The following is a 15,403-nucleotide window of genomic DNA, read 5'->3' on the forward strand; positions in this document are numbered from 1 at the left end:
TTGGTGACGGACGATTTATTGACCAAAAAGTCGGGGAACTGAGTGAGAAAGTCAAACAGGCCCTCAGACTCCCCTCTGGATAAATGGCTCACGCCGAACCACCCCACATCTACATTCTTAAATCCAGTCACAACTTGACGTGAACATGATCTGAATTTGTCAGTGCAAAACCTAAAGAAAATTGCTTTATCAGCTTCATCTATAACTAAGCCCGCTCGCTGGATCCAAACGCAGCCAATAACAAACTGCCTGAAAGATATCTAGTTACTAATAGTTTAACTAGCAACGAAAAATCTTGTGCAGACAAATCACTTTACAGTAACCCATCAGGGATACCACCTGTCCGTTGACAGCACGATGTCCTTGTAAAGTGAGCTCCAAGCAGAACACGTGCGTGAAAGATTACGATACGACCGGTAGTTGTAATCTCACCCTGCCACACATCATCATTAGCTTCCATTCTTTGTACAATTTTGGAAAACAGTGAGATTACGGAAGAGCAATTTTTTACTTACCTTGATTATCTCGTTGTAGATAGCTGTCCTGCCTAAAACTACTTTCTTGCAGCTGAAAATTTCGATTTCTTAGGTTCGTGAAAAGAAAATAACTGAACAGTTTCCTTTTGCTATGAACATCCTTTTATTTTATACCATTCTTCTAAATCACACATACTCCCATGTTAAACCAATAAATACACTGTCGCTTAAAAGTTCAATAAAACACATGCGTTTCCATCAGACATGCCCACCACTCCTTACATACTCTGCGGTACCTCCAATATCCCAAAGACTTCATAAAGTAAGAGTTGGCAAAACAAAAGAAGAATCATCACCAAAATATCATTTCATAAATTAATCCAGACATCAATAATTAGTGTTAGATTGTGCAATAAATGCGAATTTTAAGTATGCCACAAATTTTGTGATTTAAATTAATTTCCAAAAAGAACCATTTTAACTGTTACTACCAATCGTGACACAATCTTTTTTATACATGTTACCCTGACCTACAACATATACAAAATAAAATGAATTTTTGTAATGAGACAGCTGATACAGTTTTAACCTATGAGAAATTTGAGATTATATATGGTATCGGTTATGTCTATAAATAAAAGTAATGTCTCAGGAGGAAGAATATTCATTACGTAGTGCAACGATGAGATATTACTGCTGGACTCCAGTAAGTTGCAGACTGCACAAACAACCAAAGTACTTAAATAACGTGTGGCAACTCATCCAAGGTTAGCACATCCAATCCCTGCACCACGGTACATATAGGATGGAAGAGCATAGCAAAAGGTCATCAAAGTCATTTACTACAGCCCCGGTAATTAGTACGTTGCTGTACATACCACCTTGATTTTCTACGCTAGTCGAAAAACGTATGGAAGAAACTGCAGAAAGCTTCCTTACCATCATTCACCATATGTAGACATAGTTACTGGGTAGCTGTAGGTAGTGCCTTGATTTTCTACCCTAGGCGAAAAACTTAAAGAACCCACCGGAGCTTCGTTACCAACATTTTGGAAGCCCTTCTTTCCACACAGACGTAGACAGCAGACAGCCTGCATCCCTGATTTGAAACGATCATAATAGTTGTACCAACCCCACAGTCGCAGCAGTTGCAAACGTTGTTTCGGGAGCAGAAAAACTGTCGCAACATCGTGAGGGTTTCGATGAGAGGCCACTCTCGGATACCTGGAATTAAATAAGAAGACGGCCGTGCAAAGCAAGTACCGAGGCATGCAGCTAATGGAGCTACTATATATATGATTAGCTCCCTCTCAAAGATATGATACCCATGCTCACGAATAGATTGTCTTTGGACTGGTAAGAGGAATGGTCACAGACATCGAAAATCAAAAGCGATCACTACACGTTAGTTCATCCAACAGTTCAGTGTGTTCCAGGGTATCACAACTACAGTATGGCTGAAAATTAAACATTGAAAGTTCAACAAACACTTGCATCGACTCGAGAAGTGTCATCCAACCACTCACTTCTACGAAGTCCTCTGGGCATGTATCACATCAGCCTCCTTAGACGTAATCTTCGGGCTGTTTGTCATGTGTTCCCAGTCAGCCTCCGAAGTCCGTTAACATCGAACGCTGTAGCAACATACAACCTGCCGTACGAATTAGATAACAGTGCCAGCATCGGAATATAGCTCCCAGTTGCTAATCAATGCTTAATGTACTGAGAATGCCAGAAGACCAAAGCTCAATTGACTGTATCTGCTACTCTGCAGAATATGGAATGCTCAGTCTCAAAATTCATGTCACTGTACGTTCTGTGTATACTTGCCTGTGTACTGGTGTATCAATGCGTGTGGCTGTAATAACACTTTAGTTCTTGTTAACTGCTCTGCTGTTCTGTTCTGTGTAGACGGAACTTATAGACTTGTACAAACATTTAATTGTCTTTCCGAAGCTTTTGAAACAATTGTCAGAACATACAAAAAACATTTCATTTTAGTCATTATTGTGGACTGACTGGCAATATCCCAAATTTTTACCAATGGCGAGTTATTTCTTCTGTTAGCAGAAGAATTTTTATAGCATACTAGCACTGTGTGTCTTGTGTTCGATTTTCGTCCTGTTCACTCGTTTTCGTGTACTGATCGTAAATCTTGTTTTATGTCGAATACGATACTTGTCAATCCTGTGTTACATCGTACCAGGACACGAATTCAAATGTCTTCCATGAACTGTCGAAACCAACTGTAATAACATTTCCTGTGTTTGGTTGGCTGTATGTGCACGTTCCGAAAGCCAAGAAATTAAAAAAAAATTAAAATAAAGTTGCGCCTCTTATAGTTTCTGCTGTATGCGTACACTTGCCGCAGGGACATGCAAGGATCAGGCACTGTGCTATCATTCTGCAATGCACTTTCACAGCCCTAACACTTCCACTAGTCTGCTGGTCATTCCTGAACGATGGATAGCTCCCGCCAAATGCCAAATCCAACGTTTACGAATTTTATTGGACTTCAAAGGATTTCATTTGTCAGCTTCGTACATCACCTTTACAAAAGATCTTGGGCAAATTTATGGTGTAATGCAGGTATAAGGGTGGCACTCAATGCGAGAGTAGCCTGATTACAGTGTGTCTGGAAACCCAAGAGCGACCAGCTAAGTCTCACCTATCAATCTCTATCCAGTTGTCAAACGCACCCAGTAATGGCTGATAAACATTCCTTTAAATGAAGACTGTATTTTTCTGAAAAGTCACTGAGGATATCTTTCAGATTAAAGACGAAACGACTATGGAACACGAATATTGTACTTCAGGAACAGAAAAGGAGTTTCAAATTAACACTTGAATACATCAAAGAAGCAGCTGGTACGAGGACTGGCGGTACCAGTACTATTACATTACTGTACCACTTCACAACTGGGTTACTGATCATGCATCGGGGCTTGGCTACAAACGATTCATACAGAAGTTTGACACACTTCCGGTCAACGATAAATTATGACTCTACGTACGAATCTCTTGCAACAATTGTGCACACACTGTCGTGAAATATGCGCCATGCAAACGTCCTTTGAATACCAAACGCTGCACAGGAATTATCCTGATACAACGTAACAAGACACACACACACGTTCGCAACGTCGTGCCCATTCGCATCGAGGTATCCACCAAGGTCCTGCATGAATACCGAAGGGAGAGAGTGAGTGGCGAGCAATGAATCGACATCCCACAGCCATCCCACTTCGCCGGGGCGCGGACTGGACGATCGCCGTGACCTTTGGAATCCGCCACGTCCTGAATTAGGGGGTGGGTGTGAACTTAGCCAAATTAGACACCGCACACTGTTTGAGCCTAGTAGTTAGGATTCATTGGTAGAATATAGTTTTTCTGGATAATTTAGAAAGACCTGCAGCGATTTCCAGTTAAGGCCAGCCCAGTGTCAGGGGTACGCCCACTGGGATTAGCTCAGTGGGCACGGCCAAGAAAGAGGTTTGTATTTTGCTGGCACACTTTTAACGCTGCAGGACGTTGCTTGGTAGAGTAGTAGGTTGAATAGTAGACTTTCCCATACAGTAGCTAGCTTTCCATCCTGTAGTTAATATTTAGTAGATAAAGGAATAGTAAATGCTGCTTGGTAATCAGTACATTGTATGTACTTAGGACCCACTAATGTTTTAGGTGGAGGGTTATAATGTATAATTGTTTTGATGAATAAAGATTTAAAAAAGAAGGCTCACACAGCCTTAGACCACAAATCTGTGGTACGAAGAAACCCCCTACATTGTCATTTTAAACCATAACTGTATTAAGTTTTCTTTGCTATTCTGGAAGGTTATGTTATAATCTTTCACTTTTCAGTTTCTGTCTCCTCTCAGTTCACTTATTATCATTACATTTTTTTCTTGTTGATAACTCTAATTCTGAAGAAAATGCGTGCCCTTGTGGAACATTCCAGGAAAGATCAGAGAAAAGGTAACGCCTTATAAGATAGGCAACGTAAATTCGCATACTATGGAATATCTTAAAGAGACCAGTTAGTATGCTGTCCCTCCATAAACAGTTGTTGATACAGAAAGAGCCCTGAATCACTTTTTGAACATGTTTTAATTTCCGTAACTCAGTGCTATATCCTGTATTCTTTTGTCTGAAGATCCTTTGTTTCTATTTTCATAATTTCTATTTACTTGCGCAGGCACGCATTGACAGTCACAGCAGTGGGTTTTCGTCGTTAACGTTTTGTCTAGTAGCAATTTCTTCTTTAGTCGTTAATTTACTTCTATTTTCCTGGAAAATATTTTCTAATTCCTTGCGATAGCGCCATTTTCGTGCCCGAATATTTCTCTTATTATTAGGCTCATTACTACGGCCTGAATCAGCAGTGGATGGATTTAGAATTGGAACAGCATCACTCTACCTGCATTTAGAACGAGTAGTCAACAGTTCTTTCCAAATCTCTTCCGTAATCGCAACCCACAAGAGCATTTTCAACTGGAAGCGAATCTGCAAGTCTCACACTTGTCTAGTTTCTTTTTGTCTCACCGCTTCTAGGGCTCGTAGCAAATCATCGTTTTTCACTTAAGAACTTTCTCTAAAAATCCCTCAACATGCCGATAATTTCGCCGTAACTCTGTATTCAATCACCAGTCAGTAATAAAAATTCACGTTGACGCAAGCAACCTTGTTTTCGCTCGGAAACGCAATTACAACACAGAACATAATGGCAGTCCCGGGCTGCTAGGCGCTGTCCGGGCTCGCTACTGTGGACACACCTCGTGATCCCTCCCGTGCCTTCTAGTATCCACGCACACACCCTACTGACAGCGAAATCTTGAGAGGTCATTTTTATTCGCCATTTCACCTACATATTACCCAAGACGTTTTGGCAACTTCGGAACCCTTGAAACGAACACGAAGCTGTGGGAATATCAGCACCTACTTTGTTGCCACATCTACCCACCATTTCCTTTCGATTCATAAATGAAACCTGAGTCTGACCCACACATTTGGTTAAAAATCTCATTTACTCCTACTAATAAGATTATAGCAACAATGTAACAGTCGAGCCCCTGAATGGAATTTAGTATTAACTTACACATTTCTAGAAAACTTATGAACAGACATAAATGAAAAATTCTGCACTAAATGTTGATGCTTCTGCAGCTCGTTCCGAATTTTCTGCCTGAATGTTCAGCAGAGTTAAACTGTCAACTTCAAAGCCATTCGTGAACCATACTGACAGACCCATTTAGTGTCCCTTTTTAATGTCTCTTTCAGAAGTCTTTATTCTCATTTTTTAATCAAAATTAAATGCGCTGCCGAATCACTCGTAAAAACAGTACTGCAGTGTCAAATATCTACAGCCGACTTGATCCGTCTACATGTCACCATACCAACTCATGGTTCATACATAGGGTAGGGAGGGCTCTAGAGGCGCTGTGCATCCAGCTTCCCAAGCCAGACAACCCCGACAGAAAATCAAGCAAGAGGCGGCAGCCCCATCACGTGCGCAGGTTGTGTGTCTTTGGCAATGTGGAATGTTAGACGACTGACCAACACAGAAAACGAGTTAAACTAAGTACGCAAGGAGAGGGAAGTATACACTGTAACAGAAACTAGGAAAAACCAAGAGAAACAAAAGATGTGACGGACTACACGATAGCTTACAGTGGCTTCCCACAAAGAAAACGAGCTAGTGCTGGAGTGTCAATTTCAGTCAATGATAAATGGAGAGGGCAGGTTCGTCAATTCAACCTTATGAATAATGACCGATTTCAAATTCCAAGAGATTACCTAAAAGCTGTCTACAGCCCAGAGGAGGAAAGGATGATCCTCAGAAAGTGAATAAAAATCAACACGACAGACGATGTTGTCATCGCTGGTGATTGTAATGCAGAGCTGTAAATCTACCTACACCAGTAATATCAGGCTTATTTGGAGGAAAGATCCTTGATAATAATGGAAATGAACTACGCACAGTTCTCTCCAACAATTTTAAAATTACTACCACATTTTGCAGACAAAGACAGTAACAAGTTTACGTGGAGTGCACGAAGATTAATGTCTGTGATTGACTACACACTGATTAACGATAAAATGAAGAATCTGATGTAAGATATACATGTTTGTAGAGGATGAGGCATGGGTAGTGACCACTTCCCTCTACGCAGTAAGATAAGGCTACTGCCAAAATGGAAGGAGACAAACCCCTAAAGAAACCACACCACGAGTTGTTCAAAATACACCTTCTGTCGGAATATAGTATTAGGAAACTTCATCAGTACGGTCTCAAAGGGAAGCTTGTTTTATTATCAGTCAATAAAGACATTAATATAGAATTGAATATCAAAACCGGCATAATTGAAGAAGCCCTACAAGCACTTGGTAGAAGGAAGAAAACAGATGGGGAAAATACTCAATTTGGAACACAGAAATTAAAGAAGTGATTAAAGAATAATACATAGCTTGTCTGAAGTTTCTACAAATTTATTTATTTATTTATCGTATGATGTGTACATTGATTTACATTTATATACAATATTTTCAGGACTAAAATGTACAATCACAAGTTCGTACAATTTTACAGCTCTATGTCTAGTTCTTCAATCCACTTGACTGCTTCATCCGATGTACGGTGAATGTCCATTAAAGTTCCTCTGAAAGTACGATGAGGGCAGTCAGCAACAATGTGATGAATCGTCTGTGAGGGGGCACCACAGTCACAATTTGCAGAGCCAACCCATCCCCATTTGTGCAGTAGATAGCCACATCTGCCTTGTCCAGTTCGAATGCGGTTAATGATCCTCCACTGACGCCTTGGAAGATCAAATCCTTGCGTCTGCTTGGAAGGGTCCTCGACTAGATGTGTATTGGCTACTGAAGACTGTTCCCACTGGAGTTTCCATGAACTGTTAATGTTGAAAGCAGATCCTTCAAGGTCGAGTGCTGTGCGCCATGGTGGTTTCCTCGATTTCAAGCGTTGGTGTGTTCCTTGTACAATATCTTGATGGATGGGGAGCTGGGGGTTCTGCTGAATGTTTTTCCACGTCTTTAGGAGAGCTTCTGATCTTCTTAGGGCTGGAGGTGGGATATTGCTTAGAACAGGCAGCCACAGCGTGTTTGTGCTCCGAATACATCCTGTGATTAATCGCATTGCCTGATTGAGTTGCACGTCTATCTTCTTAGTGTGAACACTGTTGATCCAGGTTGGGCAGCAATATTCAGCAACAGAATATGACAGAGCTAATGCTGTTGATCTCAGGACGTTAGTATTGGCTCCCCATGATGTACCAACAAGCTTCTGAAGAATATTATTTCTAGTTTTAACTTTAGCAGACAGCAATGTGCATACGAGATCATGAAAGCGCTCAACAAGAAAGAAAAAGACGCTGCCTCACTAAACATTATAAGCAATGGATAAATTATACAGATCAGTGGTGTACACTGAATGCTGAAAATGACTCGAGAAAGTATGAACAATGAATCAGTAGACGCAATTACTACGGACAAACTACAATACGCTTTGAAAGGCATGAAATACAGGAAAAGAAAGAATAGATGGAATACATGCAGAGCTAATTAAATATGGAGGGTTACCACTAAATAAGAGTTTACAATTAACAAATGAATGTTGGTCGAAATGTAAGATCACCATACCATTGGTACATAGCAGAAGTGATCTCTCTCCAGGAAAGGGAAACACAGTGATTGTAGGAGCTATCGCGGCGTAAGTCCTCCAAACACTGGCTACATACTATATAGATAGATCAATAATAACATGCAGAATATTACAGAAACTATTATTTCTGAGGAACATAATGGTTTTAGGTCGTTTATGCACAGTCATTATGGTTGTAATTAAAAACATGATTGGAAAAACAGAGTTTAATGTACAAACCCATACGGCCTTACCGATCTTCAGAAGGCCTTTGGACGCGTGAGCCGTGATAGCCTATGGAAGATTATGTCCAAATACTGATATACGTACCACCTAACTGAGGTAGTGAAGTCTTTACAATAGCACATGCAATGCAGTAAACACAGGTAGGAATCGATTAGATGAAATAATTATTAACCAATGGGTTAGATAAGGATGTGGACTGTCACCTATCCTTTTTAACACTACAATCACATTACCGCAAATGCAAATGTAAAGTAAACAAAGGAATTAACATAACGAATGAGCAATATCTGAATGTATTTCAGACTGACCTCCAAAGATCAGTGTACCAGCTAACAAAGATCAATATATCAGCAGAAGCGGAAGTACATCTTTAGAATTTCTAGTAACAAAAAAAATAATGGCATTCTGAGGAAAATCTCCAGTCAGGTCAAAAATTGTTTTGGATAATTGAGTTTTAGAACAAGTGTGAACTCTTATTTAGGCTGCGCTGAAAGTTTTGATTTGAACCCTAATATTGAAAACAAAATGCAGAAATTTCAAGCTGTCTGTGGCATCGCTTGCACAACACTGTGCTATAAAGCACAAAAAGAAACCGTCGTGATATTCTGTAAAGTAACGGCGGTTCCGGTGTTATCTTAAACAATCGAAAGTTTATTTACCACAAAAAACAAGAAAATAAAATTAAAACAGCAGAGATGGGGTTCCTAAGAAAGACAAAATGCTGCACAAGAAGATATTATTAAAAACGAAGAATTAGAAGAGAAATATTTTCAGCATGAATCAAAAAGTTAATAAAATATCGTGAAGATTGGAAGCAAACACCTCCTAAGAATTCCAGGTCACAGAATTACTCAGACGATCGTGACTACAAGCAAAATGGGAGATATTTGAAGGCCTGGAAAATGATGGGTATGATTTTGCTTGACAGGTCGTAAACAGGCAACAGCCTAATCACTCTTAAGTGCATCTCCATCCTGTGATTGTGCAACAAATTTAAATTACGTTTGGTGGTTTTTACTTAATGTAGACCGACGAAGAATAAGCGACCAAGTTTTTGTAGGTTCGACGCCTAGGAACATTTCGTATACGTTACTACATAAATAGCACCGAATGACTATATTTTCTGTTTTCGAAAACCGTTTTGACTCTTCAAACATTAGAACAAAATACTGGGCTTCTTTCCCTGCATGTGAGACACTCTAGCATAATGCTACGGTTATAAGAATTTTATTTGGTGTATCGTCAGGTGTTTATTTTTCCGTTTTAGATTCACCTTTTTCCCAAGACAGATCCATCCTTGAAAGTTCCAATGAAAGGAAAAAGAAATGATTGGCGCTATCTTTCTACTCATTATGAACTCTTCGAACAAGCCCCTTGAGAGCTGTGTATCGAAGTAAATCGGCAGTCGCTTCCATCCCTCCTCCGCTTTCTTTAACGTCTAGAACATATCTTTGATCTAGTGGAGCAGCAACCGTTACATTCACTCCAACCTATTACTTGCAAGTTATAGAACACGAGAGCGTATAATCCCTGATTTACAATTGCAAACCTGGGGCTTAGAGTAACAGGATGTAAATATATTCTGTCATGTACCAGTATAGTTTTACTGTTCATTACAACGGAAACAGAATGGATGCAATTCATTGAGTTGGAACACAGCCCGAGTTCAGTAGATGACAAAATGCATAGCACTGTTTACGGGATTACCGAAAGGTTGCCATTGCCACCTCTCTGTTTTGACTCGTCACGTTATGAAGATATCGGAAATTCGGCTTTCAAGCATAAAGAATGTGTCCCTCATAGTCCCACTCATTGCATCCGCGAACGAACTTGAGTAACATGCGCAATAATGACTACTAAAAAGTCAAATTAATGGGCTAACCACGAGAAATAGAAACTCACAGTGGGGACAAAAGACAAAGTATAACAATACTTTGTAGACAGATATAACCCAAAAATCAAGCACATGAAAATCTGCACAGAAAGCACAATCCAAATACGCAAAACCAATGGCATTGTAACTTCGCTTGACCTGTATTGCTTGAACGAAACCCTCGATACCAGTTACTGTGATATTCGCTGTTTTTGACTTCATTAAAACAGCAAATACGAGTAGTTAATACTTTCAGCCAGAAGGCAAATACTTGTTTATAAATGATTAATGTATAATGAGGCGTCGCATGGCGACGGTGGAATTTTCTTAATGTAATTCGTCGTCTTTGGGCGGCAATATAAACAGAAAAATACGGATAGATATGCGATCCTTCACTATTTTGTTCGCTGGAGAACAAATGAAGTCTTGAGCGCTAAAAAGACTTGTACTGTTTTTCTCAAGTAAGACGGACGCAGATTTGTTGCAGTCTGATCTAATTTTTACTAAATGTATAAAAACGTGTTATGTCTAAGTTTGAGTGAAGTGTAAAGAACTGTTAAAACTTACCGTGACGACGCACGAGCGACTCAAAGAAGACAATGGCTATATAATAGAGCGCTCAATGGACATGATACGGACATAAAAATCTACCGTTATTGTAGTACTAAGCTTAAGAGACCAAGATCAGCAGTCCAATGTGCGTGTTACATTGATAAAAAGAAAACTGTTTTATCGTCTTCTTGCATCAGCTTTAATATTGAATTTCCCTTTTGTGTGATGTTACAGTTGTTTTTGCGCCCTTAAGAACTTTCTGGTCTCTTAGGAAATTGTTTTGTCATAACAATAACTTCACAACCGGGTATGATCGTATCTACGATCATGAAGTAATTAGAAAAACGATAACGCAATTTCTTAATCAATTGCACGCTAGTTGTGACTGCCTCAAGCCACGCGAAACTGCAAGTAAAAACTATTCACATCTCATAATGCAATATTTTATGACAATGGTCAATCCATGATTCTTACGCCAATTGTGATTGATAAAACAGTAAGCTAAATCTCAATTTCCAACTTTCCAATGAATAACAACATCACTTTTATTTTGTAACATCGCAATACCCACACACATTTCTGAAAACCGATACCGCATATTTCACTAAAGCGTCAAATCCCTTACGTAAACCTTCACTCAGCATATCTAACACGAAGTCCACAGTAAAACAAACGAAAATGCTCCAGACATAGTACAAAAAATTTGACCAACCAACAATGGTAAACCGATGTCGACAACACCTACCAACCACTGGCTAACAACTGCCAAATACTAACTAAATTAATGGAAAGAATCGTCCGCTATTGGTCGAAATAGTTGCTGGAAACTAATCACAGAAAACTTCTTTTTCCACTGCAGCAAGCAATACTAGTAAATTTCCTTATCATAGACAACGGATTTTATATGCATTCCCTGTCCTCCTCCCGAAAATTCTGAAAACGTATTATGTGACGATTGGTGGGTTTTCAAACGTTTTCCTCACAGCCTTCACCCAGAGCTTTTCGAGCTGGATGGATACGGAATCTGAAGTCAGATGACGGAAAACTTCTAATGCGAAAGTAAAAAGCGCAGCCACTGCCGCAAAAAAATAAAAAAATAAAATCAACCATCTATCGAATAGAAACAGGCAAAATTATAAGGTAGAATATCTGTTATTGGTGGTGACTGCAAAAAAATACACTGTGAGCAAGCTATTATACAAGTAGTCTCAGAGGGAAGTTTTAATGAGAGAAAGATATCTACATACTGTCTATTTTCATTTTACATGCGAAACATGTTTACACGAACATCAAATAAAAGATGAACACTGTCGTTTCCTTAAAACTAAACATACCTGCAAAATACATTTTACAAGAAATATCGGAGTTCACTTACCATGGCTCTTAACTTTGTAAAGAATGACTCCCGACTCTCTGGGCCAGAACACTCCACTCCTCGCCAAACTGCAAGAAAATGCTCCCGCTCCAAACAGCAAACAGACGCTCCCGCTCCCAACAGCAAAACAGACGCTCCCGCTCCCAACAGCAAAACAGACGCTCCCGCTCCCAACAGCAAAACAGACGCTCCCGCTCCCAACAGCAAAACAGACGCTCCCGCTCCCAACAGCAAAACAGACGCTCCCGCTCCCAACAGCAAAACAGACGCTCCCGCTCCCAACAGCAAAACAGACGCTCCCGCTCCCAACAGCAAAACAGACGCTCCCGCTCCCAACAGCAAAACAGACGCTCCCGCTCCCAACAGCAAAACAGACGCTCCCGCTCCCAACAGCAAAACAGACGCTCCCGCTCCCAACAGCAAAACAGACGCTCCCGCTCCCAACAGCAAAACAGACGCTCCCGCTCCCAACAGCAAAACAGACGCTCCCGCTCCCAACAGCAAAACAGACGCTCCCGCTCCCAACAGCAAAACAGACGCTCCCGCTCCCAACAGCAAAACAGACGCTCCCGCTCCCAACAGCAAAACAGACGCTCCCGCTCCCAACAGCAAAACAGACGCTCCCGCTCCCAACAGCAAAACAGACGCTCCCGCTCCCAACAGCAAAACAGACGCTCCCGCTCCCAACAGCAAAACAGACGCTCCCGCTCCCAACAGCAAAACAGACGCTCCCGCTCCCAACAGCAAAACAGACGCTCCCGCTCCCAACAGCAAAACAGACGCTCCCGCTCCCAACAGCAAAACAGACGCTCCCGCTCCCAACAGCAAAACAGACGCTCCCGCTCCCAACAGCAAAACAGACGCTCCCGCTCCCAACAGCAAAACAGACGCTCCCGCTCCCAACAGCAAAACAGACGCTCCCGCTCCCAACAGCAAAACAGACGCTCCCGCTCCCAACAGCAAAACAGACGCTCCCGCTCCCAACAGCAAAACAGACGCTCCCGCTCCCAACAGCAAAACAGACGCTCCCGCTCCCAACAGCAAAACAGACGCTCCCGCTCCCAACAGCAAAACAGACGCTCCCGCTCCCAACAGCAAAACAGACGCTCCCGCTCCCAACAGCAAAACAGACGCTCCCGCTCCCAACAGCAAAACAGACGCTCCCGCTCCCAACAGCAAAACAGACGCTCCCGCTCCCAACAGCAAAACAGACGCTCCCGCTCCCAACAGCAAAACAGACGCTCCCGCTCCCAACAGCAAAACAGACGCTCCCGCTCCCAACAGCAAAACAGACGCTCCCGCTCCCAACAGCAAAACAGACGCTCCCGCTCCCAACAGCAAAACAGACGCTCCCGCTCCCAACAGCAAAACAGACGCTCCCGCTCCCAACAGCAAAACAGACGCTCCCGCTCCCAACAGCAAAACAGACGCTCCCGCTCCCAACAGCAAAACAGACGCTCCCGCTCCCAACAGCAAAACAGACGCTCCCGCTCCCAACAGCAAAACAGACGCTCCCGCTCCCAACAGCAAAACAGACGCTCCCGCTCCAAACAGCAAAACAGACGCTCCCGCTCCAAACAGCACTGGAAAATTGGACGTTCACCACTGTAACCAAGTAAGGCGAATAACCCACAGCTGTTCGTTTCATCCGTTGCAGCCGTCAGGCAGATCACGTGACTCGGTAGCAGCACCTCTCGTGGCGCCCCACCAACCGACCGTCTGACAAATTGGTTGTGTGTCGGTGTTTTGACTGACCGACCGCCGAACTTTCACTGTCGGGACGTGGGGCGCGTGCGACCACTCGACCGCCGACCCAAGAAATTGTGTCGTGTGTAGCGTGATCGTGCCAACCGTGTGAGTAAAACTCCTGTTTTGACACAGCTCCCGGAATTAAATACAGCTGTAATACATATTTCGACGTCCGAGGCGGACGAAACTTTAAGGACAAAGTTTTCAGAGAAATTCAAAGATTGCAGATGTTTTCGCGACACGTCGTGCGAGGAGTATAACAATAGAGATGCAAGAAATGAGGCACCTATTTAATTTTGTAACGAACCCATAATGGTTTCTCTATGTGCAACACGAGATTAAGTCTGCCGATCTTCTTTATTTCTGTGCTTAGATTTTATTTCCACGTAAAGCAAAGTGTGGGATCTTTTATTTTTATTTATTTATTACACTTCTAAGTCGCTAAATGTTTCATTTCTTACGTATGTTGTACTTACTAGATGATGTGCGCCGCCCTCTTGTTCAAATATGAAATGACTTTCTGGAATTTACAGGTCATCTTTTGTACTACATCCATAAATAAATTAATAACGTTTTCATGAAAGTCTTTTGTTTTATTTATTTTACGTTATCATGATTTATTTCCTCTGTCAACTATAGATCACGCTGCACGTTTCAGGAATAATTTTAGTTAATAATTGTAGGGGAATGACAGTACTGAATCTTAGGTCTGCCACCAATGGTGAGAAATCGTAATACAGCTAACAGCCTCTCCTCGGAGTTCAACACTTCTCTTAGGACTGCATTACTTTTACTGTAAGAATGGTTCTATGATGTCCAGCAGCTTTGAAATGCATGATTCACCCCTTCTTAAATTATCAGGAAAATTATAAGCTCCCAGCCTGAACATGGGTGAATTTCTTCCCTTGCATTTGCCACTTCTTTGCCCACAGCTTCGTCTCTGCTTTTTTTCCCTTCTTACCTTCTCTCTGAAAACCCAGGCGTGATCTCGTAGAAGAAATACGCAATGAACTGAAGATAAAACAAACAGGGCGACACTACAATCACCGAGTTCAGTCGGTTCCTCTGTTTCCTTTGCCTGCACTTTGATGATAGCCAGCGCAGCTGGATAAATGTTTTCGTTCCGGCGCAAATTTTAATTACTTCCGGATGAAATGTGGAGAATCGTTCCCAAGTTATGGCGCACAGGTTCTTAGTGACACCAGTTTCCGTGGACAAATTGTGGTTCCATAGATCTGGACAAATATTAACTCCAATTTCGCAGCTGAGGGAGGGGGGTGGGGGGGGGAGGTTAGATCTACGAGCTGTCGGCAGCGAGGCCATTAGATACGGAGCACAAGCTCGGACTATAGAAGGGTGGACTAGGAAGTCGGCCGTGCCGTTTCACAGAAACCATCCCGGCAGTTTCAGTAAGCAATTTAGGGAAATCACGGAAATCCTATACCCAAATGGCCGGACACACGTTTGCACTGTCA

The 15,403-nt window shown here is 41.9% G+C and overlaps 1 protein-coding gene across 1 annotated transcript; it reads left to right on the forward strand.

Annotated features, from left to right (window-relative positions):
- Positions 1 to 12,180: 12,180 nt before the first annotated feature.
- Positions 12,181 to 13,902, forward strand: LOC126088130 (cell surface glycoprotein 1-like). Its single transcript, XM_049906248.1, has one exon. It carries the CDS (start codon positions 12,181 to 12,183, stop codon positions 13,900 to 13,902), a length of 1,722 nt encoding a protein of 573 aa, XP_049762205.1.
- Positions 13,903 to 15,403: the final 1,501 nt, after the last annotated feature.

The sequence above is a fragment of the Schistocerca cancellata genome, chromosome 1 (genome assembly GCF_023864275.1).
Source record: "Schistocerca cancellata isolate TAMUIC-IGC-003103 chromosome 1, iqSchCanc2.1, whole genome shotgun sequence".
NCBI classification, from domain to species: Eukaryota; Metazoa; Arthropoda; class Insecta; order Orthoptera; family Acrididae; genus Schistocerca; species Schistocerca cancellata.

Excerpts from the sequence above, each read along its gene's own strand:
- LOC126088130 (XM_049906248.1), top strand. The coding sequence starts at position 12,181 with ATGGCTCTTAACTTTGTAAAGAATGACTCCCGACTCTCTGGGCCAGAA.